At 36.6% G+C, this 27798-nt stretch overlaps 1 protein-coding gene across 3 annotated transcripts; it reads left to right on the top strand.

The window, feature by feature from the left end:
* TUBGCP5 (tubulin gamma complex component 5) lies at positions 1-26178 on the top strand. Of its 3 annotated transcripts, XR_009485019.1 has the most exons (25): positions 1-161; positions 3177-3230; positions 3308-3416; positions 5522-5618; positions 6219-6329; positions 6876-6955; positions 7444-7579; positions 8591-8708; positions 10155-10244; positions 10798-10891; positions 11195-11441; positions 11641-11843; positions 13031-13146; positions 14476-14744; positions 15686-15884; positions 17304-17492; positions 18435-18617; positions 18878-18962; positions 19066-19186; positions 20191-20369; positions 21129-21254; positions 21848-21936; positions 24102-24202; positions 25187-25303; positions 25594-26178. XR_009485019.1 is itself a non-coding variant. In XM_059835375.1 (24 exons), the coding sequence occupies exons 1-24, from the start codon at positions 1-3 to the stop codon at positions 25231-25233; spliced, it is 3204 nt and encodes a 1067-aa protein (XP_059691358.1). In that variant the 3' UTR covers positions 25234-26178. The 3 variants fall into 3 exon arrangements, 2 of the variants coding, with proteins under 2 accessions (XP_059691358.1, XP_059671166.1); XM_059835375.1 differs by having other exon boundaries at positions 25187-26178; XM_059815183.1 differs by lacking the exon at positions 6219-6329 and having other exon boundaries at positions 25187-26178.
* Positions 26179-27798: the final 1620 nt, after the last annotated feature.

Raw genomic sequence — 27798 nt, 5'->3', positions numbered from 1 at the left:
ATGGCGGTGCCGCTGGCCTCGCCCGGCCACCGCAGCCGGTTCGAGCAGGAGCAGGACCGGGCTGTCCGCGCGTTGGTGCGCAGCGTGACCGGCCTGCCTGAGGAGGAGCTGGGCGGCGGCCGGTTCCAGACGGCGCTGAATTTCGCTTGGTCCAACTTCAGGTCAGCGCCCGCCACCCTTCTCCCGGGGAGAAGCTCCGCGGCTGCGAGGGCCCCGCGGTGCCCATCACCGCCGGGGCTGGGGGCGAGCGAGCGGTTCCCTTCGCCCCGCCCCTGTCGGGGCCCGCGGGCGCTGCGGAGGGAAGGAGCCCCCGGCGCTGGGCCGGCCCCCCTCCTCTGTGCTGAGGGACTGCGGTGCGGTGTGACCCGCTGCCACCTGCTCGCCTGTCAACAAGGAGGGTGCTGGGGTGTGGTACAGGGCCATGTCCTGCCGTACCCTCCGGGCAGGGTGTCCGGGGTGGCACTGGGGCTCGCTTGGGAGTCCCTGTCAAAGGGCCAGCGGCTATTACGCACCTTTAAATCTCTGCCTTTTAGGGCTTTTCTCCTGATCCCTAAAAGGGAACCTTTCAACATCTTCATTTAGACATCCAAAATTTTGTTTGTTGGGGGGAAGTAAAGAAATAATCATTATATGTGAAGAGCAAATAAAGAGAACTCCACCAAATCACGATAAAGCTTCTGGCCAAGAATACTGTGCTTGCTTACATGAAAGGTTATCAATCTGCAGAAGATAATGTGTTTGACATTATTTGAGCTTGTCATAAACGTGGTCTTTATTAACCTGTAATATATATTATCTGTATCCCTTTAATTCTATTACACTGCCATCTGAAATATCCTTATTAAAGTTGTACACACTGCTTTTTCAGTTATCACAGTTATTGTTTTGGTGTCTGCTGCCAATTTTTACATGATCTGTTTCCAATTCATGCGGCAAGTACATAATCCATGTAAGATCAACGCTACTTACATTTTTTATGCTGTTTAAATTCATTTTTTGGTGTGAGCAATAGCATAACTGCATTGCATCAAGTCAGGCTGTGAATCCTGACTACTAATAGGCTTAGATAAGACTTTTAATAACCAACTAGCCATTCGTAAACAGCAAAGGTGAGTCTGAGGTGTGGGAGAACTGCATATGACCTGTAGCCGGTGTTTTGACAAGTTCAACTCTCTGCTGAATTTTGAGGAGGCTACTTGTATTCATTGAGAATGTAGGAATATGGTATTTGTAACTGCTGTCTCCCTGTGTTCTTTATCAGAAATATTTTGTGTAATGCATCACAGGATTGTGTTTATTAGTTTTGTAGCTGCCTCAAAGTGGTTGCTTGTAACAGTAGTTATTCTGAGTCTGCAGATTGGTAACAGTAGCAGGGTTTCTTGAGGCAGGTAAGTGCGCCTTGTCTTCCATATCCTTTTGTGACATCTCTCCTGTTTCGGTGACACAGTTGCTTGTGTAGCTGTGTGCTCTTTTAGATTGGGGAACTGTTGGGTTGGGGTTTTTTTTGAAAAACATCATGGCAGGAAAACAGAGGGGGTGATGCAGAGTTGACAACAAACTGTTTTGGCAGGGAGGGTTGGGAAGAGGAAGGCCAGAATTGTCTTAAGAAATGTGCGTGGAACTTCAGCCTGAGATTGACTAATACCGTATTTCCAAACCGTGAACCCTTAGGTTGTAGAGGGAACACTCTTTAGTTTCAAGTTTGTGAAACTTGTGGTTTGTATTGTTAGATTTGATTATGTTGTAGTTCTCAGATTCATCTGTTTCTTTCCATGCAACACACTAATCCTCCTCTATTCATGATGTTCCCAACTTGCCTAAAAAATTTTATACTTTTTGTGCGTGTGTGTGTATTAGGGTCAGTAATTAAAGCTTTAAGTAATTGTAGACTAAAGGAAGTTCACTAAGAACTTCCCTTCAGGTTAATTCTTCTTTTCCGTGCAGAACCTTTTTTTATCGTTGTCATTCCAGTCTGTTTTTCTAAATCTTTCAGTTCTTGTACTTGCCACCATTTTCCATTTGAACTAATGATGTCCTATGTAAGCTAATGTGCTGTAATAAATGACATAAGCTATCTTTTCTTCACCTAAATGTCAGCTACCTAGTTAATGTAACATTTTATCGTGCTTTTATTCCAAAGCCTTACACACAGCTGAAATTAGATTAATGGGTCTGTAGTTAACAAAGCATTATTTTCTTTTCTTTAATATGGGCATGTCTTCGTCCTCCAATGATACTTACTAAAAATCCTTACTACTTGCCTTACAGTTTCATTTTCTAGTTCATTGCTCTGACATTGAGGTGATTTTAGATGGTATTGCCAAATTCAGTCTATTTAGTTTAAATTTTTGCTCCTGATTGAGATCCAGTAGTTTTCATTTCTGTCTGTGGTCATGAGAGTTTTACCCCCGTGTTCTGTACAGTTGTTGCTGGAAGCTGAGGCAAAATATTAGGTTGGCTTTGAGGGCCTACATATAGAGTATCTTGACATTGTGCTCACTGATGTCACATCCCATTCCCTGTTTTTTCTCTCTGTATAACTGAAGAACCTAATTCATATTCTAATTTCTTCTGCAAAGTCCATGTTAACCTTTCATGAGTTCTTATTTTGTCCCTATACATGCTACCTTTGATGGTATCTCTTTCTTTATTTTGATTAAGCTCTCTTTTCTTTTAGGCACTCTCCTTTACTATTTATAAAGGCACTTTATATTTAGGCACTCTCCTTTGCTATTTATAAAGGAGCTTCATTTGGGTTTGGAGGCCTTCCCATGTTGGTGTTTGTTTTGCCTGTGCTTGTGATGCAAGTCCCAGATAATTTTTGTGCATTTGACACAGATGCCTTTGACAATACGGTTCTTGATCTCCTCGCTCCACTTGACTTAACTGACAGCATACTTTAATTGCTTAGTTTGGTGATACAGTAGTAATTTTCCATTCAGCTTAAAGTGCTGGTTAAATGTAACTTGCGTTCCATTTTTCCATCTTTAAAGTAGTTAATCCTTCTTGAGCTAAGACACACTGAGATTAAATTTTGTTGATGCTTAATGCTGTTGCTGAATTAAGCATGCATTATTAAACTAATAACATTGTCCTCATATGTGTAAATCAGCTTTATTTTCTTCCTTACTTAAGCTTCCTTTTTACATATATTCTAATACAGATTTCTTACACAGATTTCACCGTTTTCTTGATGTGAACAGTCACAAAGTAGAGAGGACGATAGAAGGGTAAGTTTTATGCTTATGGGTTAATAATGCATTAGTTAACTTTTTTGAAGCATTTTTGATGCTATTTTTGTTATTAGAATACATGAAAAATTGATAGTTCATTCTGACCTGGGAAAAGCTGCAAGCTGGAAAAGACTAACAGAAAAATTCCTGAACTCGCCACTCCCAAGTGTTGAAGAAACAAAGGTATGTACGTTGTAACTTCCTTTTTCTTTTTTTCTAGCACTCTTGCATTTATACAGACGATGGGGACTTCAGTTGTAACGTTGTGTTGGAGATTTCAGATGACTTAGCACTGGGGTTTGCAGTTGCTGTTCAGGTCATGGATTTCCAGGGTTGTATTCTTTAGTTTCCCCATTTATTTTATTGTCAGGGTTTCAGCACATGCAGCGTCATGACTTAAAGGACATCTTCTCATTTCAGAGCAGATGTTTTACGGTCAGCGTTGTACAAATGTTGTAGCTAGAATCAAGACGAATCTAGATTCCTGTCTATTCTAAAACAATGGCAAGCTGAGCAGTTCTTACTCTTTGCCCCATTTTTTTATCTTAAGTAATGCATTTGGACGTTTTGAGTTTAGTATTTCCAAATGGAGTGCTCCTGCCCTGTAGCTTCCTTATTAAGACTATGTATATTTTTCACCTTTGATACACTTTGTTTCAAATCAGTTTAGGATATGGACTGGATGGATATGGCAAAAGTTGTCTCACTTAGACACTTTCCAGTGTGGTAGTTTAATAATGAATTTGATCTTTGAAAACTGGAAGTTCCTGCTGTTGGGAAATTTAAGTTTGTGATTTAAAAGGTGGTGCTCCATATAATGGTATTCTTTAATAGGGCTGTGTGTTCTGAGTTGTAGTCCGATTTTACTTCTCATTGAACTGACATTTACCTTTCTTTGCACTGTTATAGGTTTCCTCTAATTTGTGGGGAAAACCCTGGAACCCTCAATAGCTTACACACATCTTCAGTTATTATACTGTACTTTGTAGATTTTTGAAAAAGTACCTTTAGTTGGGCTTGTTTTGAGAGTCGAATAAAATTAAAACCAAACAAACCAAAACAAAAGCCCAAGCAAGCACTTAATACTTGAATATTGCAGGTATCCTAAGATTTGAAAGAGCTGCCTTCCCCCCCCCCCCCCCCCCCTTCCTTTTGAAAATGCAACTGGGGTACAGCTGGAGGTAGATAATATCTCATATTTGGGAAGTTAAACTGCATTTAGTTTTTAGCAGTGGCACGTAACTAGGAAGATTGAGTATTTATCAGTTTTGTGACTGATGAGTGAAACACCAGCTTGCACACGTGATTCTGTCAATGACCTACTGGTGTTCTTTGACAAACTGTTGTAGAGTCAGTAATGTTCAGTAGGAACGTGTTTTATTCTATATATACACTAGACGAGTGTGATGCTGCTTTATCAGAATTTTGAATTTTTTTTTTTTTAAAATACAAGTGGATCTCATTCTGAAACAGCTTTAAGTGTGTTTATGTATGTATCAAAGAATATAGGATGTAGGTAGCAGAATCTCCACATGTCTAGATACGAAATGGTCTGCTGAAGAACTCTAGAAAGTTAGAATAAGCAAAAGAAAAATCTTCCTTTAGTAAGAAATTATTGTGCTGTAAGCAGATATTAGGGAATAGACCATAACACAGATCTCTGCAGCATACCACTGTTGGCACAGTATTCTAACCTGATTGAAGGCCTCTGTTTCACAACTGCATTCGTGCAATATTGGAGTTAAAGATGTATACTTAACACTTTGTGTAGATTTTAGACGAGGGAAGATAATGTGAACGTGATATTAAAATGTAGCAATTTTAGCAAAGTGTTTTAGCTAACTTCATTTTAGCCTCTGTTTGAAATAATCAGCCATATGAATAGGGGAACCTAAGACTTGGTTTCCTGCAGGCCTGTTACCTGTGTCCTTCTGCCTCACCCATGTTAACGTAGCTGTCCGTTATTCCTTGTCCTCTGGTGACTTCTTACTTTGACAGTACTTCAGGGTTCCTCTTACCTCTTTTCTGTATTCTCTGATTATCATCTCGGTAAGAGGTCTCTTATTCCGTGGCTACTTTTGAAGTATTTGTATATTGATTGGCTAATTAGTAGGCAAAAGAGAATGGACAACATTCAATATCACGTTGCAGATGTTATTTTTGTAGTTCAGGACTTGGGAATGGGAACTAACGGGGAACATTCCAGCAGATAATAGGCTGAGTTTGTTCCTAACAAAAACCTTTTAGACCACTTACTGACTTGCTTATTTTTTTAATGTGTTTTAAAGACAGATACACACTATTCCATACTGTCTCTTCTGTTGTGTTTGTCTGATTCTCCATCCAATACCACCTATGTGGAAAAAACAAAAGTCAAAGAAGTGGGTAAGTTTACAGGATATTTATATTGCTAATGAAAGATACAATCCATTAATGCGATCTGATAAGGAAGACATTTTTCCTCTCCATTTTATTATCTCCTTCACTTCAAGGTGCTTTACTGATTGTCTTTTTGTAATCTATACATTTAATTAGCCTGCAAATCTTTCTACCCCCATTGATGTTACATTGCCTAATTAAGTTTTCCAGTCACCAAAGTACCTCAGGAGCTCTTTTTGACTTGTACAGCTATCACTTACTGATGTTCTCCACCAGTTCAGCAGTGCTTACATGCTCAAAGACAGGCAACGGGTTTCTATCCTCAGTCTCTGTCTTGCACCTCAATAGGAGGTCTGCTGAAACAGCTTTGGTGATGTAAATTCCTATGTTCCCTATGTAGTCCAGAAAAGGGAGATACCTTTCAAGGTTTCCAGAGGGAGGTCCCAGCTGCCTGCTTTCTAAAGTAGGACTGTTTCACTCAGAGCCTAAAAATGAGGCTTGTGCTTAAGTTTGAGTGGATACCATCCCCCATTTGTTTACAGTGTTGTATCATAGACTGAAAGAAGAATATTTCAGACTAACCTAAAGAAAATCTTGCATCTTAAGATTCCTTTTTGAATGATCTCTGCACATTCCCTCGGCGGTGTTTTGAATGCACTTTCAGCCCATTCCAGGAATGTGAATATGAAGAGGTTATCTCAAACAACACTAATTACAGTTGAGTAAGCTTCACGTTTAAGATATAATATATTATAAGTGTGATTGTTACGTTTTAAGTATTACACATCAGATCATGTCTTTTTTGGAGAGTAAGACAGTTCTTGCTTTATGTTGTTTGCAGTCCAGGATCCTTGTGCGTATGTGAATTATACATTTAGAATGTTTCCACCAAGCTAAATGGGACTAGCCACGATAAGTGATATATTGCATTCTTGCATGTTTTTCCAGGATTGAAGCGTAGGGTAATGTAACATAGTACAGATAAATGTGCTGATGGCATACCATATTGGATATTTTGAGTCTATAAGCAACAAAATTGAGAATTAATAAATAAGGACTATACATGGTTGATATGTCATAATTTATGTGTCTGAAAGTATATAACCTTGTTAAAGGAACAGTGGTGTAACCTTAAGTGGAAGGGAATGCCTTTTGTTTTAGATTTAGAGTAACGATGTAATTTTAGCTTTGGAAATGTTTTTAGAGGAAAAGGAGGTCAGAGTTATATGATACTTACTATTTTTATGTTTATACTTCTCCTAGAAAAGGAAGAAGAATTTGATTGGGGAAAGTATTTGATGGAAGGAGAAGAAATTTACTTTGGCCCAGGTGTAGATACACCAGTAAGTAATCTCTTAAGGTAAAAAAACCAACTGTATAAACGGGTTTGAAGTATGTTGGAGACCTGATTTGTATGCTCTCTATGATTCTCACAGGATTACCCGATAAGTTGCTTCTTACTTAGTACCAAGAAATACACACAGGCCCAAGCAGAGTAACAGTAATATAGATGCTTTTGTTTTCCACCGTGTTTTGACATAATCCTGCAACTAAACTGGTTCCTTCTGCTGACGCCTGCCTGCTCCTTATCAGAACTTCTTTTAGTTCTGTGATCTTCTCCAGTTCTCTCATTTGTCTGGTTATTAATGTTATGTATAACTTAAACCAGTCTCTGGCAGACAGTTATGTTAGTCTTAGTGTCCGGAATTTACTTTATAGTGGCAGAAAGAAGAAAAGTGTTTATGTTCAGCTTCTCAGGTCAATAGGAAGTGAATATAGATCTGTCTGTTATGTTGTACTGAAATGTACTGGGTTTTGCTGCACTTAATAGGATTGGTCTGGAGAAAGTGAAGAGGAGGAAGACACTCAGCCTTTAAGCAGGGAGGACTCAGGTATTCAAGTGGACAGGACACCTTTAGAAGACCAAGATCCAAACAAGAAATCAGTACCTAATGTTTCCTGGAAAGGTTAGAATAAGCTATAATTCTTCTGGTATGCTCATACATACTCAAACTTATCAAGCTAATGCGGCTTAATTTATTATTCTTTAGTGAGGTGTTATGTTTTAGATTTGTAATCGTAGTTTTAAGGTGCATCTTATTGTGCACTACTGCTTGTTTTATTTTTAACAGTAAAGAAACAATATGGAAAGTTTGATCTGATTTCTCTTGATGCTGATGGAGAAGACTTCTGTTTATTTCTGTAGAAATATACATGGATATTCCAATATAGATATGAAAACTTACACAGTAAATGTAGCATGTAGTTGTATGGATATAATGCAAATTTTTATTACTAAGTATCAGAATGCTGAAACAAAATTTGGTTGACAACAGAAACATTTGACTCAGTTCTGGGTATGAAGCATTTTTGAAAAAAAATAGTTTTATGTAGTTAAAACAGTAGTGGCTTACTCTTGAATAACCTGAGGGACTATTAAATCTATTGTAGAATACGGGATACCTTGTATAAGAAGACTGTGTAATGTTCGTATATTGTATAAATAGTAGCTATCTGACTGGTATTAGGTAAAGTTTTCTTGATAATCACATTTAAGAAGAAAAGTTTTAGCTAATGTACTAAATGCACAGTAAAAAGAAACATTGTGACACAGTTGCTGATATTTAGCAGTTTACTTTTTAAGTCAGCTTTTGTTTTGTGTATATTATTTGAGAATTGCCTGAGACAGAAGCACACTTTTCAAGGAAGAATTGGAAACTACATAAATCTCCAAGTTTATTTTTTAGGACTTTTGCAACTTTTAGTAGATGAGGCATTTCTATGTAAATTAATTTGTGCATGATGGTGTCATATATCTGAGTGCAGTAAAGTGTAAATAGTTGTAAATTGTAACTTATTTGAAAAGATCTGTGATTCTGCAGCTGAGCAGATAGGCTTATTAATAACTTTTTCCTGTGTTTTATAAGCATTTCCTGAATAAATAAAAATACCTCACCAGCTGTCACGTGTTTTCACAGTTGGTGAACCTGATGCCCGCAGCTGGCTGGAGCAGCATGTAGTTCCTCAGTACTGGACAGGAAGAGCTCCTCGCTTTTCACATAGCTTGCACTTGCATTCCAACCTAGCTGCAGTCTGGTAGGAAAACAGTATCACTTACATATTCCTTACTGACATATAATGCTAAATAATGACTTTCTTAAGCATCTTTACTGTGGAAGTAAAAAGATGGTATAGTTATTACTGATTTAGTTAAAAACAGAATTAAAAGGGTACGAATTAATAAAATGAACAAATGAGCAATTTTTTCTGTTAATAGATTCTTTTATTTAGTTTTTATTACATTTGTCATATCAGAAAGAGGGTTTTCCTTTTTCAAAGAAGCAAGTCTTATTGTTGAATTTTGTTTTGGTTGACGCTTACGAAGGTCTCTGAGGAACTAATACAGGTGGGTTGGAAGTGGTCCTGGAAGTGAGGAGTTCCCTAAAGCTTAGCTTTTTGTTTGGTTTTGGTGTCTCCCTTACAAAATTAGTCTTAAACACAGAATTTGTGTGAGGAAGGAACATAAAGCAGTATATCATCATGATCCGCTGTGGTTTTGGAAAGAAAATGAGAAAGAAGTTCAATTAAAAAAAAAAAAAAAAAAAAGCTTGATTCTTCCCTCTGTCCCAAATTCTGATGTATGAGTATTGCAGTAATACAGATCATTAGATTTGTCTTTGGTTCCTTAATTTAATTAATTTCTTAAGCAAGGACTTAAATTTATTTTAGTGTCAGTTGGTTATCTAGCCAGTTATGATTGAAAACTTCCAGTGAATATTGGTAAATCAGTAACATAAATAAAGCAATGCTGTTTCTATTGCAGTGTTGTTAGCAGATGTATGTTATATATATGTATGATATATAACGAGTGTTACTTAATTTGGATTTTTGAATTTTGAACATGATTACATAAATTTTGCCACTGATGATATTAATGAGTCAAGATACTACAAATGCAAATAGTCGTTCTATGCTTTGCTAAAAAGCATTAAAAAAAGAGCATTAAAAATACTGTGGAAGGTTTACAAAGAATTACATAACACAGGATGATAAGGGACAGTTCTTAGGTGGCTCTGAAAATTTCCATTTCTTAAGTAAATTTTTGGGCTGAAGTGTGAATTTTCTTATACGGATTACGGAAATCGATATTTTACTTTTTAGCTTAGTGTTTTTAACAAAATAACTGTAAATTTTCACAGCATTGAATGTGAAATAATAAAATAATCAAGGATCAAGAATTTAAAAAAGAAACCCACAAAAACCAAAACAACCCGGATTCAGTAGTTCAGTTATTTGCTACTTAATTGCTTGTCTTGCTAAGTATGACTAGATGATATTTGAATGCTTTCCATAGTATTTTGCTTAACGATTTGAAAACAACCTCTGCTTTTGTTTATATACTTAAAATGCCCCCATGAACACTGAATCTACTCAGATATAATTAGAACAAAACTGAGCCTTAAGACTATTGCTTCATTCTTACTTTCAGGTGATTCAGCTGTTATTTCAGCCATTAAATTGTTTAATTTCCTTTTTTCTAAGGGACCACCACTTGTACACCAGTGATCCTCTATATGTGCCAGAAGAGAGAACACTAGTCACTGAAACTCAGGTTATACGGGAAACTCTTTGGTAAGAGCAACATCAAAAAGCTTGCATTTAACTTTTAGTATTCCTCTCAAGGAAGTGAGAGATTTATCTTTGAAGTTGTGTCTGAACAAAGAATTATTACTGAGCTTTTAGCTTGCACCATTGCTAACCGTAAAGATGCTGCTTATGTGTGTTAACCATTCAGATTCACAAAGAAGAAAGTAGCTTACTACTTCTTGTATGCATTGGTTCTTCAAGTCTAACTGTTAAGAAGAATCAGCTTGTTCTTATCCTGCCCCTATGGATTTTTAATACAGTGTCCAATTTTAGAAAGTAGGTTTGAATCATCCTATAGCTGAAAATTATCTCAATGGGAAAGGAACTTTAGGAGATGTTTAATTGATGCCAGTGTTTTATTGTTCTTGTTATAGCAACAACTCACAGTGGATACCAAGAGCATCGTAGTTGATCTATGTTCCCCTTTTATTTGAGGAAAAGAAACTTTTAGGCAAGGGAGAGCTAATCCTTTTATTAATTATATAATTATGAGTCCATTGAAGGGGAAAAATTACTACTCTCTTTGTTTCTTTTCAAGGCTACTTTCAGGAGTGAAAAAGCTTTTTATATTTCAGCTGAATGACGGAAAAGTGGCTGTACGGAATGATATTATTGTAACTCATTTAACCCACGTAAGTTGTTTCTGAATCTCAGCTGAATGTATCTATCATTAGGAAGATGTAATTTTGGGTAATAGGAAATTAAACTGCTTGTGGAAAAATCATACTTCCACAACTATGTTTTGACTAAATTAAGAACATCTGACAATAAAACTGAATGGGCTGTTCTCATATCTGAGAATGCAATGAAGCGATAGAGATGGCAGAGTTTTATTATATTTTAATTAATAGAAATATGTTGTGATTTAATTTTTAGGCTTTATAAAATATAGATTTTTTATTAGATGATTCTAAAAAGTTTGGGTTTTTTCCTAGCATTGCCTGAGATCTGTATTGGAGCAGATAGCAGCATATGGTCAAGTTGTGTTTAGACTACAGAAGTTTATTGATGAAGTGATGGGACACAGCCCGGAAAGCATAATGCATGGAACAGTTTCCACTCCAAAGAAAACTACCGAAGCCCCATTCAGAACCTACCAAGCTTTTATGTGGGCCTTGTATAAATATTTCATTAGCTTTAAAGAAGAACTTACTGAAATTGAAAAATGCATAATCAACAAAGGTACAGTGCAAGGGAAATTTTACAAGAGGGGGCACACAAGGAAATTTTTATAAGAGGGAAACATGTAAAACATTATGCAGATACATTTTGAAACTGTGAAGGATGCCATGCTGCGTCTTAAAATCTCATTAATAACACTGACAAAATTTGATTTTCTGTTGGATGTTACCTTTATACATCTTTGTTTTTTTTTTTCCAGATAAAACAGTCACACTTTCAATAGTAATAGATAAATTGTCTCCCCGACTGGCACAGCTGAAGGTACTTCACAAAGTTTTCAGCACAGGAGTAGCAGAAGTGCCACCTGACACTAGAAATGTTGTACGAGCATCTCATCTGCTTAACACACTCTACAAAGCTATTCTTGAATATGACAGTGTTGGAGAAGCATCTGAGCAAACGGTAGGGGAAATCATTCCTTCCTTAATAGAACGACACACTCGAAAATTTAGTAACTTAAATTTCTTTATGGTGATGGAGTACACTTGCCTTCAGCTACTGAGGATTGAAGACAAATTTGATAGCCGTAATGCATTACTGTTTTCTGACATGAGTTCACTCAACCTGGACAAAATCAGATTTAAGAGATCAGCAGCAGTGGTTTTTTTAGGACCAAGGGGAGGAACTGTGGGGAATCAGAGGCCAGGAAGCTGTTAGGAAAGAGGGAGCTTTGGAATGGCTTTCCCTCCTTCTATTTCTATAGCTGCATAATTCAGTTAATCCAGAAATACAGGGGTTTGGGTTTTTACAGTAACTTGTTGATTATACTACTGAAAATATGGTAGATGACATTATGTCCTTTTGTTTTCCTGTTTTCTATGTTATAAAACCACAAATGTTTTATGACTATCCCTTACTGTTTAAGAGATGTTAGAGTGAAAAAAAATGAAAGGGCTGCTAAGATGATTAGGGGACTGGCACGTCTTTCTTATGAGGAAAGGCTGAGGGACTTGGGTCTTTTTAGTCTGGAGAAGAGAAGACTGAGAGGCAATCTTACTAATGCTTATAAATACTGAAGGAGTGGGTGCCAGGAGGATGGGGCCAGTCTTTTTTCAGTGCTGCCCAGTGACAGGACAAGAGGTAATGAGCACAAACTTGGTTGTAGGAAGTTCCATCTAAACATGAGGAGGAACTTTATTTACTTTGAGGGTGGTAGAGCACTGGAACAAGCTGCCCAGAGAGGTTGTGGAGTCTCCTTCTCTGGAGATATTCAAAACTCGCCTGGATGCACTCCTGTGCAATCTGCTCTAGGTGAACCTGCTCTGGCGGGGGGGAGTTGGACTAGATGATCTGCAGAGGTCCCTTCCAACCCCTGTCATTCTGTGATTCTGTGAAAACTGCCGTTTGGGTGTAACTGCGATGACAAAAGTAACAAGGGGAAGCATGCACAATGCGGGCTTCCGTTAAAACTACTAAAGCTGTAATTTTTAGTTTAAGGATTTTTAAAGATAAAATGTTAAGTGTAGTTATGTATATCTTACAAACTATAATTGCACAATTAAGAGGTTAGACTTTGCCATATTGCTTCTAATGTTTAGTATAAAAACATTCAGCCACTTTTTCTTTTTTTTTTTTGCCTTTAAATTCAGGTGTCCCTTCTGTTCTCTCTCTGGGTTGAAACTGTGAGGCCATACTTACAGACAGTGGATGAGTGGATAGTCCATGGTAATTTGTTTGATCCTGCAAAGGAATTCATCATTCAGAGGTAGGGATGCTGATACTGGACACACATAATGATGTGCAAGTGTGAATACAAAACCTGCTGTAGAATCTAGGAAGTAAAGGGTGACAAAGTAGGCTTTCATGTTTGTTATTTTACTTAAGTAGAATTAATTTCTTAATCATACTGTCATAACTTATGTCAAACTTCCCATTAGGGAAATTGCATTAGATATGGAGCCCTACCGGGTATTGTTCTGGAATAGAAATCAATTGTTTAATTTTTTCCATCTATAATAAATAATCAGCAGTCTTACTCTGAGTGTGTTGACTTTTTTAAAAGCAATTAACCATTTTTCAAAACCAAGACGGTAGCAAAAATTACGAAATTTACTTTTTAATTCTTCTATTAATCCATAGTTATAAATCAAATGCTATTTAGAATTAAAATACTCATTGCTTCCGACTTGCAGTACAAGTTACTATGGTGTCTTGAATTACATGCACATATCCTAAACATTATTTGAGCTGTTAATTTCTCTTCTGTTTATATGCTACATTTTGATGGTTCCTTTTTTGACAGCTTGAAGTGGAAAGTGAGTATAGAAATCAGAATTTTGGCTCATAATTACAAATCTGTTTCCCCCTATCTGCCAGACTTAATTGAACCTCTGTTAAGGCAGGTCAAGGTGAGCATGAAGTAAGAGAACAGCTCTAGTACTATTGTAATAAATCCGTAGTAGCTGAGATCTTTAATATCCTATTTTGTCCTACTTGACTTTCTCTGGTTCTGTAGTTGTGTTTTCAGTGCTACCAACAGGGGTGGTTTCAACTTTAAATTTATATTTGTGCTTCATTTTAATTATCTAATTAAGTTGTTTTCTATCTGACTTCAAAGACTAAACTCTGTATCTGATGTGAACAACACAAAAAAGCAAAGTGAACTAAGAATTGAGTTTCACCTACTCTAAAATTTTTCAGCTTTCCCAGTAGTATTTGCTTCATTGTGGGTTTTAAAGAAATCTACAAGTCAATCACTAATCATTTTGCTATTAAGGATGCATGCCACTGTGAATAGTTAACTTCCTGGACATTTATTATAATTACTCCGTTTGCCTTGTTTTGGGGGTTTATTTGGTTATACAACTGTTACCTCTTGTGAGCTGATGCTTTATCCTGCTAAAGCTATCATACTTTCTAGAGGTATCTAGACAGTTTATGATATGAATGACCTTATTTTATATAGTTTTGAAAGTGCTTCTTGACTAGTCTAAGAGAAAGGCAAAACATAGAGCAAAGATGATATGCATCTTCTAGTAATGAGGTTTCATCTTTTGAAAAGGGAAATACTCAACAGCTTTTTATTTCTTTGCAGAAACAAAAATGTTCCAGTTAATCACAGAGATTTTTGGTATGCTACCTACACATTATATAGTGTGTCAGAGAAGACGGAGAATGAAGAGAAGATGAGTGATAATGCCAGTGCCAGTTCTGGCAGTGATCAGGCCCCTTCAAGCAGGCAACACACCATGGTCTCTTTTCTGAAACCTGTGCTAAAGCAAATCATCATGGCTGGAAAATCCATGCAGCTGTTGAAGAATCTTCAATGCAAAGATGGCTCTCCGCAGCAGGCCGCGTCACGAGGTGAGATGTCAGTTTGTGGACTATCATGCCTTAAGGTATCTAACAGTATAGGTGTATTTTTTTGTAGTAGTGTTTCCATGGTTTTAGAATAATATAACACTCCGTGTTGAATGTCGGTATCATGGTTGGGAACTTCAGGTCTGATTGAAAACGCTTACTCTTCCAATGCAAACAAGTGAAGAGAACAAAGTGAATAAAGATTGAGTGTTCACTTTGCTTTTTATTGCTTTAAATTTTTCTTAAACTTGTTTTCAAGTGCTTGCAAAACACGTTTTTTTTTTTGTTGAGACAAATGAAAACAGCTTGTATGTTCTAATAGTAAAGCTGGATTGTTTTAATATATAGTTGTTTTCCATTACTAAGTGGTTGAATAATTCTGAGATACCATGAAAGATATTTTGATATTTAGGATATTTATCTTGAATGATTGTAAAACATAGTACAACAGTGTAACCAATGTTGATGATTTTGTATCTTTTTTTGAGGAACAAACCACATTTTTTTTTGTTTTGCTCTGTCTTGATGTTTAGAAGTAGAGATAGTTAAATTATTTTGGAGACTGTCTAGGTTTATTTCCCCCTTTGGTGTGAGAATATAACCTATTCCAGTGAATATTGAAGGCTTGTTTCAGGTGCTAAGAATTAACTGCCTTTGCATCTGAAGGAGGAGGTTCTCTAACAACCTCAGAAATACTTCATATTTCAGACACCCATTCAGCAAGCCATTTGAACATATGCCTGACCTTAGGCATTGGACTAGTCCTACCGTTTTAGCAATACTTATTTAAGTATGTATTTGAATTTTTTCCTGAATAGTGGCCTAAATTTAGTATGTTAAAAGAAGTTAGCAAGTAAATGTTTGACTATGGAGTTCTTCTTTTAGTTCAGAAGATATTTTCTCTTAGAACAAAATCTTACTATGGAATGTGTTGCCTGATTTAGATGCTGAACGAAAGAGTTTGTATACACTGTTCTTGGAATCAGTGCAGTCTCGCCTGCGGCATGGGGAAGAGTCTGTTCCCGATATTATTACAGAACAGCAGGCCACAAAGCAGAGCCTGATAAAGATGCAGTCTATAGCAGAAAGACACTTGGAACTGGATGATGTCCATGACCCACTGCTGGCTATTAATTTTGCCAGGTAAATGAATGATCTTCCTGCTGTGTTGTTGAGAGCAATGTTCTGCCTGGTGATATGTGGTAGACCAGATTATTATTGCTGCTACTGCTGAAAACAAGCAAGCACAGAATAAAGAGGAGCACCAACAATCAGTGACAGAAGCTAAATAAACACTACCCTTGTGCTTAGTTAAAGAAAAACAGTTAAAATCAGTGAAGAATCTGCTACTCACACCTGTTAGCATAGAAAATGGGAGCAATCTTTATCATAACAGGCTTTTAGCAAATAAGTGTTTTAATAGTGAATGCCTTTGTAAAATCTAAACTTTTAAATGTGTTTGCTTGGAAATTGTACACAATGTCTTTGATTTGCACCAAGTATATTCTTTGAAGAATGCAGCTTCAGTTGTGCTGTGCTTAAATAATTTAACTTTTAAAGCCTTCCAAAATTCATGTTAATTGCATAAAAATTCTTCATTCTTCATAATGGGGGAAGTTGTATAGAGGTTATAAATGTCTTGGAAATTAGCAGGAAAGATGAACTCTGAAAATCTTACTTATTTTATGATTACAAATAAGAAAATAGCTATTTATGTTTTTCCTAAATACTCGTTGGTGATTTTTCCTTTCAGTCCTAGGGGGAGTTTGTTTTAAAGAAATCTTAATTAATAGTAGATAAGACTCTATAACTATTCTGTGTATCAAAATTGATAGATTAATTCAATGTCTGACTCATCCAGGCTATCAAGACGATAGCTGCTATGAGCTGGGCTTCCTCTTACAATGGATTCAGCTAGTGAGTAGCTTTTTACAGATCATTATAATAATTCGATCCCTTCTATGACAAAATAATTACACTTACCAGGTGTAGACTGCAGATACTCTCTTCGGCATGATATATTACAGATCATATATAGGGACCACATATTTAAGGTGCCTCAAACCAATTCTCCATGTGTGTGATGGGTTTTTTGTTTGTTTTGTTTTTTTGTTTGCTGTTGTTGTGTTTCACTTTTTTCTTCTTGTTCAAATTTTTACTCTGTTTCTTTAATTTTATTTTTCTTTCCTGGGAAGTTCATCTGACTGCTGTATATGCACAATATAGTTTTAAAAGTTCCTGTGATAATGGGTTTGTTTATTAAGCTGTACAGTGTTTGAACTTTCTGTTGTTTTGCAGAATTATTCCTTGAGCAATTATGTGATTGTAGTGTGCTATCCTTTTTGATATTCTTATGCCTGGTCATACAAAAACAGTATGAAGGATCACTTAATAGGCTTCATATGTACTATAGTTTTGAAACAGCTTCCATTACTTCTGCACCATGTACTTTAGAGCAGAGGATCCAATTCTAATTAAAATCTTTGAAGGTATGACATTTTTGATTTATATATTGTATGAATTATGAACCTTCTTCCCTGAGTAGTTTGTTTTATTTTGAAGATTATATTTGGAACAGAGTGACTTTCACGAGAAGTTTACTGGTGGGGATGTTTGTGTGGATAGATCCTCAGAATCTGTCACCTGCCAGACTTTTGAACTGACGTTGAGGTCTTGCCTTTATCCGCACATAGACAAGCAATACTTGGAATGCTGTGGTAACTTAATGCAAACTTTAAAGAAGGATTATAGGTAAGAAAAGAGATTTGGTTTTCCCTCACTTTTTTTTTTAATTACCAGTGGTATGCCATACACTAAAAGCAGGAATTTTATGTTGTGTTTACACTGTAATTTGATAATTAACAATGAAATCATTAAGGAGGACAGGGAGATCTAACATGGTAGAATCCTGGGTGAAAACTTGGTCTCACTTAAATCAACAGGAAAGCTATCATTTGTCTCCAGTGGACGTTCAATAGGGAAATTGTTTCAAACAGTACTTTTAATAGTGTTGTCATTTGAAACTGGAAGATAAATTTTAGGAAGCTAGAATATATTTAATATGAAATTCAGTTATGCTACTATAAAATGTATAGTAGACAAAAGAATATTATGCGATGTTTTAATATTACTTAAATGGCCTGTTCCTTTTACCTTCCTGGTCATAAGTCGTCATGCTTTTAATCTGTCTGAAATACTTCATGTATTTATAGTCAAGGTTTTTGCGAGAGTTGTAGCAGTACTATTCTTCCTACTTTATCAGAAAAGGAAAATCCGTATCATAGTTTTCTGGGGTTCCATATTAAAGTCTCTTCTTAGACAGAACTCTCTCTGAAATTGCATCTCCTTCCCTAAGTCCTGTTTAGGGAGAGGGGCAGGATTTCCAAGCTCTAAGCCGTTTCTGAGAACTGCCTAACCCATAAGATAGCTGAATACCATGAGCACTTCTGTTGAGGTTAGTGGGGCTGTTCAAGCTTACAGGAAAAAATGTCTTGGTTATTTTGTTTTATTTGAATGTATGTGAAGGCTATCCGAGGGTTAAGCAAAGGATTTACTGTGGACTTCATTAAGTTTGTGTTCAATACTGAGTTTTGTAGTGAAGAGTTTTTAAGATTTCTGTTTCTTTAACAGTTGTGTTTGATTTCACTTGTATGATTAAGACTGAGGAAATGTTACATGTTTGTTCCTGTTTAGGCTTGTAGAATATCTGCAGGCAATGAGAAACTTTTTCTTACTTGAAGCTGGAGATACCATGTATGACTTCTATACGTCTATTTTTGACAAAATTAGAGAAAAGGAAACTTGGCAGAATGTTGCTTTCTTAAATGTTCAACTTCAAGAAGCAGTTGGGCAACGCTATCCAGAGGACAGTGCAAGGTAAAATGCAAAATCCTGCAAAATATAGTTTAGTTGTTTTTTTCACACTTACCTATACTAATGTACTTAACTTGCATAGCGCAATACTAATTATTGTATTATCATTAGAAGAAATCTGTTATAATGAAGTTTTGAGCTGTTGTCATCCCTTCTACCCAAGTTCCCCAGATTAAATCAGACAGTTGGTATTTAGCAATATGAAACTAACCACTAATTTAAAATAGTTTATCACCAATTAAATCCCTTGTTTCCTTGCATAGGTTGTCTATATCATTTGAAAGTGTTGATACAGCAAAGAAGAAACTCCCTGTCCACACCTTAGATGGTTTGACATTGAGTTACAAGGTAGTGAGTTAATATTGCTGTAGTTCTTATTCTAGAACAGATTTGAAAAGTTGTATTAAAGTGACTTACATTTTCTGTCTTGATTATCCTCTCCTCTTCTTAGGTTCCTTGGCCTGTGGATATAGTTATAAGCTTAGAATGCCAAAAAATTTACAATCAAGTCTTTCTGCTCTTACTGCAAATAAAGTGGGCCAAGTATAGTCTAGATGTTTTACGATTTGATGGTAAGAAACTTCTTCAATAAAAGATGCTCTAAAAACTTGTTCTGTGTCTAAGGTTATAAACAGCCTGCTGCTTTCTGCAGTAAATCATATAAACCAGTCAGACTTTTGATTAATTCTATAAAATATTAATCTCTATTAGCTTTGCAAAATATATATATTAAGCAGGGCATGTTTTTCACTTCTTTTCAGCCTCAGGGACAACACTATTTATTCATGCATTCGCTTTGTCTCTTTGATTCAGGTCTAGTTAGTTATATTGGAAACTTGTTACTTCATTCTTCAGACCTTGCTGTTGAAAGAAGGTTTTTCTACCACACCCTAATGTTTTGCTTTATGTACAGTCCAAATTTTTATGAGTAATACCTTGCAAACAAGTTAAGAAAACAAGATTAAAAAAATACTCGAGATTTGAAACAGTAGGCTAGGTAGTTTGGAATACATACTCTAAGCTACAATTTAAATATTTGGGGATTGTAGAAAGAAATCTCTCAGTGTCTCCTTCACCAGGTTAATGTTTGTACTCTTCCTGTCCAATATAAAGTGGATACACACTTCATGTCTTAGAAAAATAAATTAGAAAGTTGATGTGTTCATCTCTGGTTTATATGTTAGTTAAGTAATTCTCTTCCTAAAAGTACGTGGTTTTCAGTTGTTTAAACTTTATGGGCATGGCTTTGTGCTTAAGTCTTTTCCCCTTTGTGGAGATAGTATACACATTTATTTTTACTGTAGATTTTTTTTTTTTTTATCCTTTCACATAATCTTTAGCTCTTAAATAACATTTCCTATTCTAGTATTTATCAAATTGTGTTGTACATATACTGTCAAACTATTCAGTGTAATGTTGCTATATTTTAATAACACATCTGCATTGCAAGAAGAATCTTACCTCAGTATTGTGTGCAGAATAATAAGAAATAACAAATTTCAGTTTTAAGTAACATTTTAGCTACAGTTTGTTGTCATAAGCACTTCTATATAGTACTCTTGCCTTTTCTTTTTAGAACTAGTCTGTGCTGCAGAAAACCCACAGGTTAAGGAAGGAACTCTATTGGAACAAGGAACGCTTCCTCTATTTGGACCGCAAACAGAAAGTATAAAACAACAAATACATCGCATGTTCCTCTTAAGAGTGAAACTTATGCATTTTGTTAACAGCCTGCACAACTACATCATGACTAGGGTTTGTCTTATATCACAGTTGCATTTATATTAAGAACTTGTAATTGGAGATGCAGTATTCGTTTTAATTTAAAACATAAAAAATAAAAAGCAAAATCTCAGTCTAATGTCCTTTCTGCAAAATAATTTTGAGCTAAACATGTTTCAGTTTTAACTTGGCAGTTTTAAATCAGTAATTTTAAAACTGCATTAGAAGTTCTACATGCGTATGATTGATCTTTGGCTATTATTAATTCTTTTTGACTGTTTCTCCCAGTGCTAGATGACTGAAGCACAGTCATGTAAAAACGGGTTTCTGTAAGCTGTTACTCTCTTAAAAGCTATTATGCTTACAAAAGTGTTGCTACAGACATTTTAGTTAAATGTATCCTTCTCAAAAATCTCTAGTACCAGATCCAAAAGTGTATACATGACTTCTCAAATATAAAGGCAATGCCTGTAGATTCATACCTGCTCTACTATTGCCTTTTATTGCCTTTAATAAAACTAATACACTCCACAGCAGCTCCTCCAGGGATAGTCTGTCTGCCCTTGTGCGATGGCAGTATTCCTATTTATATGAGGAATGTCATTGTGCAGTTATGAGAAGAGCTCGAATTTTTTCCTATATTGACGGTAGTTTGGAGGGTGAGCCTAGAATTTGAGAGGGAAGAGTGAATGAATCGGGCAATTTTAGGCTCATTAAAAAAAATACGTTGGAAGAGAGTCATAAGCACTTGTGTGTAACATGGGATTTAATAACTATGGTCGTCTTTTCAAGATTCTTCACAGTACAGGCTTGGAATTTCAGCATCAGGTAGAAGAAGCCAAAGATTTAGATCAATTGATAAAGATTCATTACAGATATCTATCCACAATCCATGATCGCTGCCTACTGAGAGAAAAGGTGGGTGAAAAAAAGGCATATTTGATATATTGAGTTTAGCAGGACAATAAAGTAATTTAGTAATAATTATGCTGTCTATTTTGCAGTTCATACATACTAAGCAATATATAGGTACTCTTGAGGAAGTGGTAGCTTTTCCAGAGTTAACATTGAGATCCAGTTTCCCTTGCAAGTCTCAGCTCAATTCTATCAAGGAGAGAAGATAAAATTAAATTCTTTATATTGGATTTTACATGACTCATTTGTTTCTAAGAGATGGGAGGATTGGAACAAACTGAGGCTTGGTAATGTAATGAGGATTATACATACTGGTATGTCAGGAAATGGGGGTATATGGATAGCATTGTAGCCTTTTATCCCACATACTGTCTGTGCTTAGTCCTCATCAAAATAGTCAGCCATGAAGATGAATTGGAGAGCAAATACAAAACACATCTTAAATTTGGAAGAATCGCATGGTACTTAGGAGATTGTTTTTACAGATCAGATTAAATGGCATGGGATCCCTTTGTATTGCAGCTTATTAATGAAAATTATTATGCTTAATAATGAACTTCTGACTGTTATTCCTTTTGTTTTAATTGTTATTTTAGGTGAGCTTTGTGAAAGAAGCGATAATGAAAGTGTTAAATTTAGTACTGATGTTTGCAGACCGTTGGCAGGCTGGTTTGGGGGCTTGGAAGTAAGTATACATACATAAAATTCTATGTGGTCATAATTTCACAGCTCAGAATATGATCTTGAGATTTTTTTTGTCTGAAATAACAGAACTTTGCTCAGTGTTTAACAGCAGATACCAGAGGCTAATTGCCATTTCTTAGCAAAAGTGAAATTTATTTTAGATAGAACTTTAAAAGTTTCATGCACTTGTTTCAGTGTTATGTTCAGTATTTTGTAATTAAAAAGGTGGCCAATACGCAACTTCTAAGTGTTTGAAAATATTGTAGAGCATAGCAACAACGAGGGTTTTTTTTTTTCCTTCATAGTTGTTCATAACAGTAAAATGAGAGGTTCATACGTTTGGTTTATGATCATGTCTCCTGTCAATGATTTAAAATTGTAAGCAGCTAGATGCTGACATGCATTAATTGGTTTATGAAAAGTGGGATTATTTAGTTTGGCCTTCATTCTAGAAGGCAGTAATTTTTTTTAATTTTCTTTAAAAAAAAAAATCTCATCTCTAAACCTCTTTACTTTTCTAATCTGGTCTGCATTAATCTTAACTTAGAACTTATAGGTGAATCAGTTGTTCTTCTCTAAGCCATCCCTTAGACAAGGTTAAAAATAAGATCTGATTATTTTTTAGAGTAGAATAGTTCAGTTGGAAGGGACCAACAATGATCATCTTGTACAACTGCCTGACGACTTCCGGGCTGACCAAAAAGCTAATGTTATTAAGGGCATTGTCCAAATGCCTCTTAAACACTGACAGGCTTGGGGCATCGACCACCTCTCTAGGAAGCCTGTTCCAGTGTTTGACCACCATCCTGTAAAGAAATGCCTCCTAATGTCCAGTCTAAACCTCCCCTGGTGCAGCTTTGAACCATTCTTGTGTGTCCTGTTACTGGATACCAGGGAGAAGAGATCAGCACCTCCCTCTCCACCTCCCCTCCTCAGGAAGCTGTAGAGAGCAATGAGGTCACCCCTCAGCCTCCTTCTTTCCAAACTAGACAACCCCAGAGTCCTTAGCTGTTCCTCACAGGACATTCCTTCCAGCCCTTTTGCCACCTTTGTTGCCCTCCTCTGAACGCATTCAAGGACCTTCACGTCCCTCTTAAATTGTGGGGCCCAGAACTGCACACAGTATTCAAGGTGAGGCCGCACCAACACTGAATACAGCGGGAGAATCACCTCTTTTGCCTGGCTGGTTATGCTGTGTTTGATACACCCAGATGTGGTTTGTTCTCTTGGCTGCCAGGGCACACTGCTGACTCATACTGAGCCTGCTGTCAACCAGCACCCCCAAATCCCTTTCTGCAGGTCTGCTCTCCAGCCACTCCTCTCCCAATTTATACTTCATACTTCTGCTTGTGTAACCTGCTGCTTGAAGGATGAATGATAGTGGGCAAGTCTCCAAGGCTATGTCTAACACTCAAGGGTTGCTCTGTGGCCCTGAGGCCAGCTGGTGTGGACTGGCTCGCATCCATATTTTTCAGGACTAACTCTGTTTGGCACAGATGCTACCTAGAACTTGGATCCTGCTCTCCTGTGGCATTTGGAAGTTGCTATTTTTGAAGTGCTTTTCCAATTCGAACTGTCGGAAATAATTTGTGAAGGCTGTTGATAAAGACTGAAACTCAGGGCATGTGGTTGCGTGCTCTTGAATGTGGCAGGAAAAAGTCATAGCTGATGTAGTGTCATCTGTATCCTCTTGGGAGAGGGGAAAAAGGAAAGGGGTGACTATTGTGAACTACATCTTCTCCCTTCTCTGGTGAGTGCTAGCTGGCACAGTCCAAAGTGGAATTCAAGAGCTGGCTGATAGTAAAGCAGTGTGGGTGTCCCTGTTCTGTTTGGCAGTGTAGATTTACCTCAAGGAGCTGTGAAGCAACAGGGACCAGGAGTGGCTGTCATGAAATACGAAGCTACATAGGAATAATAGTTGTCAGTTGGAACCACACAGTTCCTCCTAGTTACTGCAGAGTTTTCTAAGATGATGAGGAAGTTATTAATGCCATTGTGATAGTGCTCAGATGCTCCTGTCGAAATTGCCTTGGTTTTCTAGAAGTGGTATACACAGGCATAACTGAAATATTGTAATTTTGTCATTTACTGTGAAGTTTTGGTCATATTTTGGAGATAACATAGTGGCTAGTATGTGAAGCATTCCTCTGTTAAACTGTTTCGTAGGATGGAATCCATAGAGAAGATGGAATCTGATTTTAAAAACTGTCACATGTTTCTTGTAACTGTTCTCAACAAAGCTGTCTGTCGAGGCTCTTTTCCTCACTGTAAGTACATGAGGCTTTTCACATACCTGCACTTACTGGGACACAAGCTTTACTGGGAATGAATTTACGTTTTAATCTGTTTTAATGTTTGTCAGTACATCTTAAAGAATCTCATTTTTGTGAGGTATTCACAGAGGGACATGAAGCGTTACTTCTTAAGTTCATTACTTTTTTAGAGTATTCATGCCATGCTTTTTTAATGACAGCTATCTTCAGTTTACCTGTTTTCTTGATGAGGCGTTGCTGATGTAGACAAGCAAATGACAAGCAGTTTTCTAAACGAATGAAACTAAGTTCATTCACTAAGAGCATAGAAAAGCATTCTTTTTGCTGTTGGATGACAGCTGTGGTATATCTTGAACAGATAAAATTTTAGTGTTATGGTGCCTCAGCTGCAACTGTGCTGAGCTCTTGGCTCTGCCCATCTGTTGGAAGTTACTTCCTCGGTAGCAGAAACAGCAGAAGATGACATGTCTATGTTTCTACTTGGAGTCTGGTATTAGCTTAAATTGCCAATCAGTGCCAGTTTGAGTTAGGGGGGCAATTGTTGAATGGGGTTAGCTGGGATGTAGATGCACGTTCTAATGGGTTTCTAAAAGAGGTAATATCTGACATCACTGCTGCTCAGTCTACAAGAGCTTGTCTGCAAGAACCATCTGTGAGAATGGCTTACTGCATATAACCCCCCCACAATGTTTATTCGTTTTTTTGTGTACAGCAGTTAGTATTTCAAACAAAGGAGCTAATTTCTTACCAGTTCTTACCATCTGAAATAACTAGTGGATAACTGATTATGAAAGCGGTGAAATATTGTCTAAACTGTCAGAGATTCATAAAATGTCTTATCATCTTAAATCCTGAAGTGTTACAATTTAAAAAATAAACTGGTATCTTCCTTTTAAACTACAGAATTGAATTGCAATAAATATTTGCAGACCGCTGCAAATGCAAATATTAACTACTTTTTTATGGTTTGGTTCGCAGTGGAATCTTTAGCTTTGTCACTGATGGCTGGCATGGAACAAAGTTAACACCTGAGTCCATTGAATTACTGAAGAACTGAAAGCTGAATTTATGTTGAAATTCCCTTGTTAAAAAACTGTAAGCATTTTACACTCCGGTTTGAAATGTGTATAGCTAAATGACACTGATGGTTTGGAGCTGTGTAAAATATTTTAAAATGTAAATAATGTACAGGTATTTAAGTGTATTGGTTGTGGCAGTATTTTTCCCTGTATGTATTTGCTTCAACATCAAAAAACATGTACAGTGTAAAATTCATCCTGTATAAGCAATCTTACTTGAGAATACATAAAATGTATTTCATGCTGCAAAAAGGATTTTTTTTATTATGAATAATTGCTGATTTACTTTTTCCATTAATTTTGCAGCTGTGAGTAGGTCACAGGGCAGTGTGGAGTGCTGTGACTCAATTCTCATTATTGAAAAGGTTGGTTGAGTTCATTTTTTGGCCTTTTTTCCATCGAAAAAAGGCTAAGAAGCATTCATCTTATTTGCTTAATGATTCTTCAGAACTCTTTGGGAACAGTTATGACTTACAATAAACTGATGTAAAAAATACAAGACTAACATATCAAAATGGTTTATTGCAGACCATAAAATACCAATCTTTTTTATGTTAAATGATCAAATGCTTACTAATTCAGTGGTAACTCTTGTCAGTTTAAGTAGGATCAAAATCACAGTGTGTAATATATGATTTTTAACTATTGGATTGTTGAGATGTTTCAGAGGTGGTCAGATATGGCTTGACCATTCTCTTCCTTCTAAGCCTTTTGCAAACAAACCTTACATCTAAGAGCTAATCTCTTGTAAAGCGGTAGATTGTAATACAGAAGGGTACATTTCTAGAGAAGTCAATGTGGAACGTGTTCTGCACAAGATGACTTGCCCTGTCTGCTCCCCATGGAAATTTCTCTGTAATTCTGGCATCAGTACACCTGCATTTAAAAAGAGAAAATCAGTCATAGCCATTTACCTCTTTATTTATTTGAATAAATAAAAGATCTAGTAATTGGAATTCCACTGTTGTATGTGTTTCTGCTGAAATCCAGTTGGTAACTTAAAGTTTGAGGGCTGTTTCTGCAAGGTAAATTAAGCATATCACTGCCAACTGTGAGGCTGTGTGGCTCACATTATGAAACTATTTTGTCAGCTGTGAACTAGTGGTTGCTGTATATGACAATGAATATTGGGGTTCTTGTTTGAACAGGATATCTCAAAAGGTTCTTCCAAGTTATAGCCAGAAAATATTTTCAGGAAAAGGATTTTTTTTTTTTTTTTTTTTTTAAGTGTAACACTAGGAAACTTTCTGCTGCTATGTAGCATGTTCTTTTTTGTTTGACTGAGTGGAGGTTTTGCTTTAGAGAACATTACGTTTGTGTTGTCCTCTGCTACCACATGACACACTTTTCCAAGTGGATTTTTTGTGTGGTAGGTGGGCACCTATTAACAAAAGTAATTTGTACTTCCAGTTTACCATGACTGGTTCTCATTTGAGATTCCATGTTATTTATTGCATGCAGAGACGGTGTATGCTATTAACTGTTTCTTGCTCACTCAGAGTAAAACTGCATAGCATACTAATAGTTTTAAAAGGCATACTTGTACTAGGAGGTTCAGCGCTAGTATGCACTGGTTCATTCCTTTTTGAGTATATGTATGTTTTGTACTTTGTGCTTTTAAAATTCTAAAAAGTGGTTGCTTTATTTCTCCTTTCTATATGGTGGTTACCTTCAGTGAAATTACTGCTTTTCATAGACGTACCTTGGATAATATTAGCTAGGTATGGGGCAAAAAAAAAACCCCTTCAATCCTTCATGTTGATGAAACAATAATTCCTAGTAAATCCCTTTCAGATTTTACCGATTTCATTTGAAAGACCCCGTGCAAGTGAAGTAATTCACTGTTTCACCCAATTCCCTGCTTAGGAATTAACATTGCATTCTGCAGAGAGACTTCTGTGCACTTTGGAGGTGGGTGATGCCTGCACGCCATTTTTCAGCCAGCTTCCAATATTTGTTTGCTCTTCTGTTGTTGCAAAAGCACAGTGGAAAATCTAGCTCTGGCAGTGTGGGCAATTCTAGTCACGGACATCCTCCATGCTTAGCTTTCTGTGTGTCAGTAATACTCAGCTGACAAATTCCCTTGAATGAGTCTGTCTTACGGCATCCCCTTCTCTTTCTTTAGAACAACACAAAAATAAGTCCTTTCTTTTAGTGTGCATGCCCTGTTGATGCCACCAGGACCTTTTCATCAGTCCCATGGCAGTAGTTAAAATGGCTATTTACCTGTTTGGAAAAAAAGAAGGCTTTTAGTGAGGTTTGGGATATTTTGGCTATTTATTTGCTCAAATTTCCTTGTAACATTCTATGATTTCTTTACAGAGCAGTGTTGTTACTTGGATTCTGTCCTGGGTCCGTTCCTTCTGGACATTTTTTGACCCTGTTTCCAAATTCCTGTTTTTATCAGTTATCTCTGAATTGAATTGAATCTTAACTTTTGGACACTTCCTTTTTGATGGAGGAGACGTAGCATTTGAGTATGCTTTACTTGCACTTCTGGAATTTCAAGTA

Source organism: Gavia stellata, chromosome 1 (assembly GCF_030936135.1).
Source record: "Gavia stellata isolate bGavSte3 chromosome 1, bGavSte3.hap2, whole genome shotgun sequence".
Lineage (NCBI taxonomy): Eukaryota > Metazoa > Chordata > Aves > Gaviiformes > Gaviidae > Gavia > Gavia stellata.
The sequence above is the reverse complement of the archived record's forward strand: the minus strand, read 5'-3'. Positions and strand labels throughout refer to the sequence as shown.

What these genes read in the sequence shown, in the direction of transcription:
- TUBGCP5 (XM_059835375.1), top strand. Translation starts at nt 1, where the DNA reads ATGGCGGTGCCGCTGGCCTCGCCCGGCCACCGCAGCCGGTTCGAGCAG. An exon ending in AAAATGCATAATCAACAAAG is followed by an intron (nt 11,442 to 11,640) that starts GTACAGTGCAAG and finishes TTTTTTTTCCAG; the next exon opens with ATAAAACAGTCACACTTTCA. An exon ending in GCAGCAGGCCGCGTCACGAG is followed by an intron (nt 14,745 to 15,685) that starts GTGAGATGTCAG and finishes TGCCTGATTTAG; the next exon opens with ATGCTGAACGAAAGAGTTTG.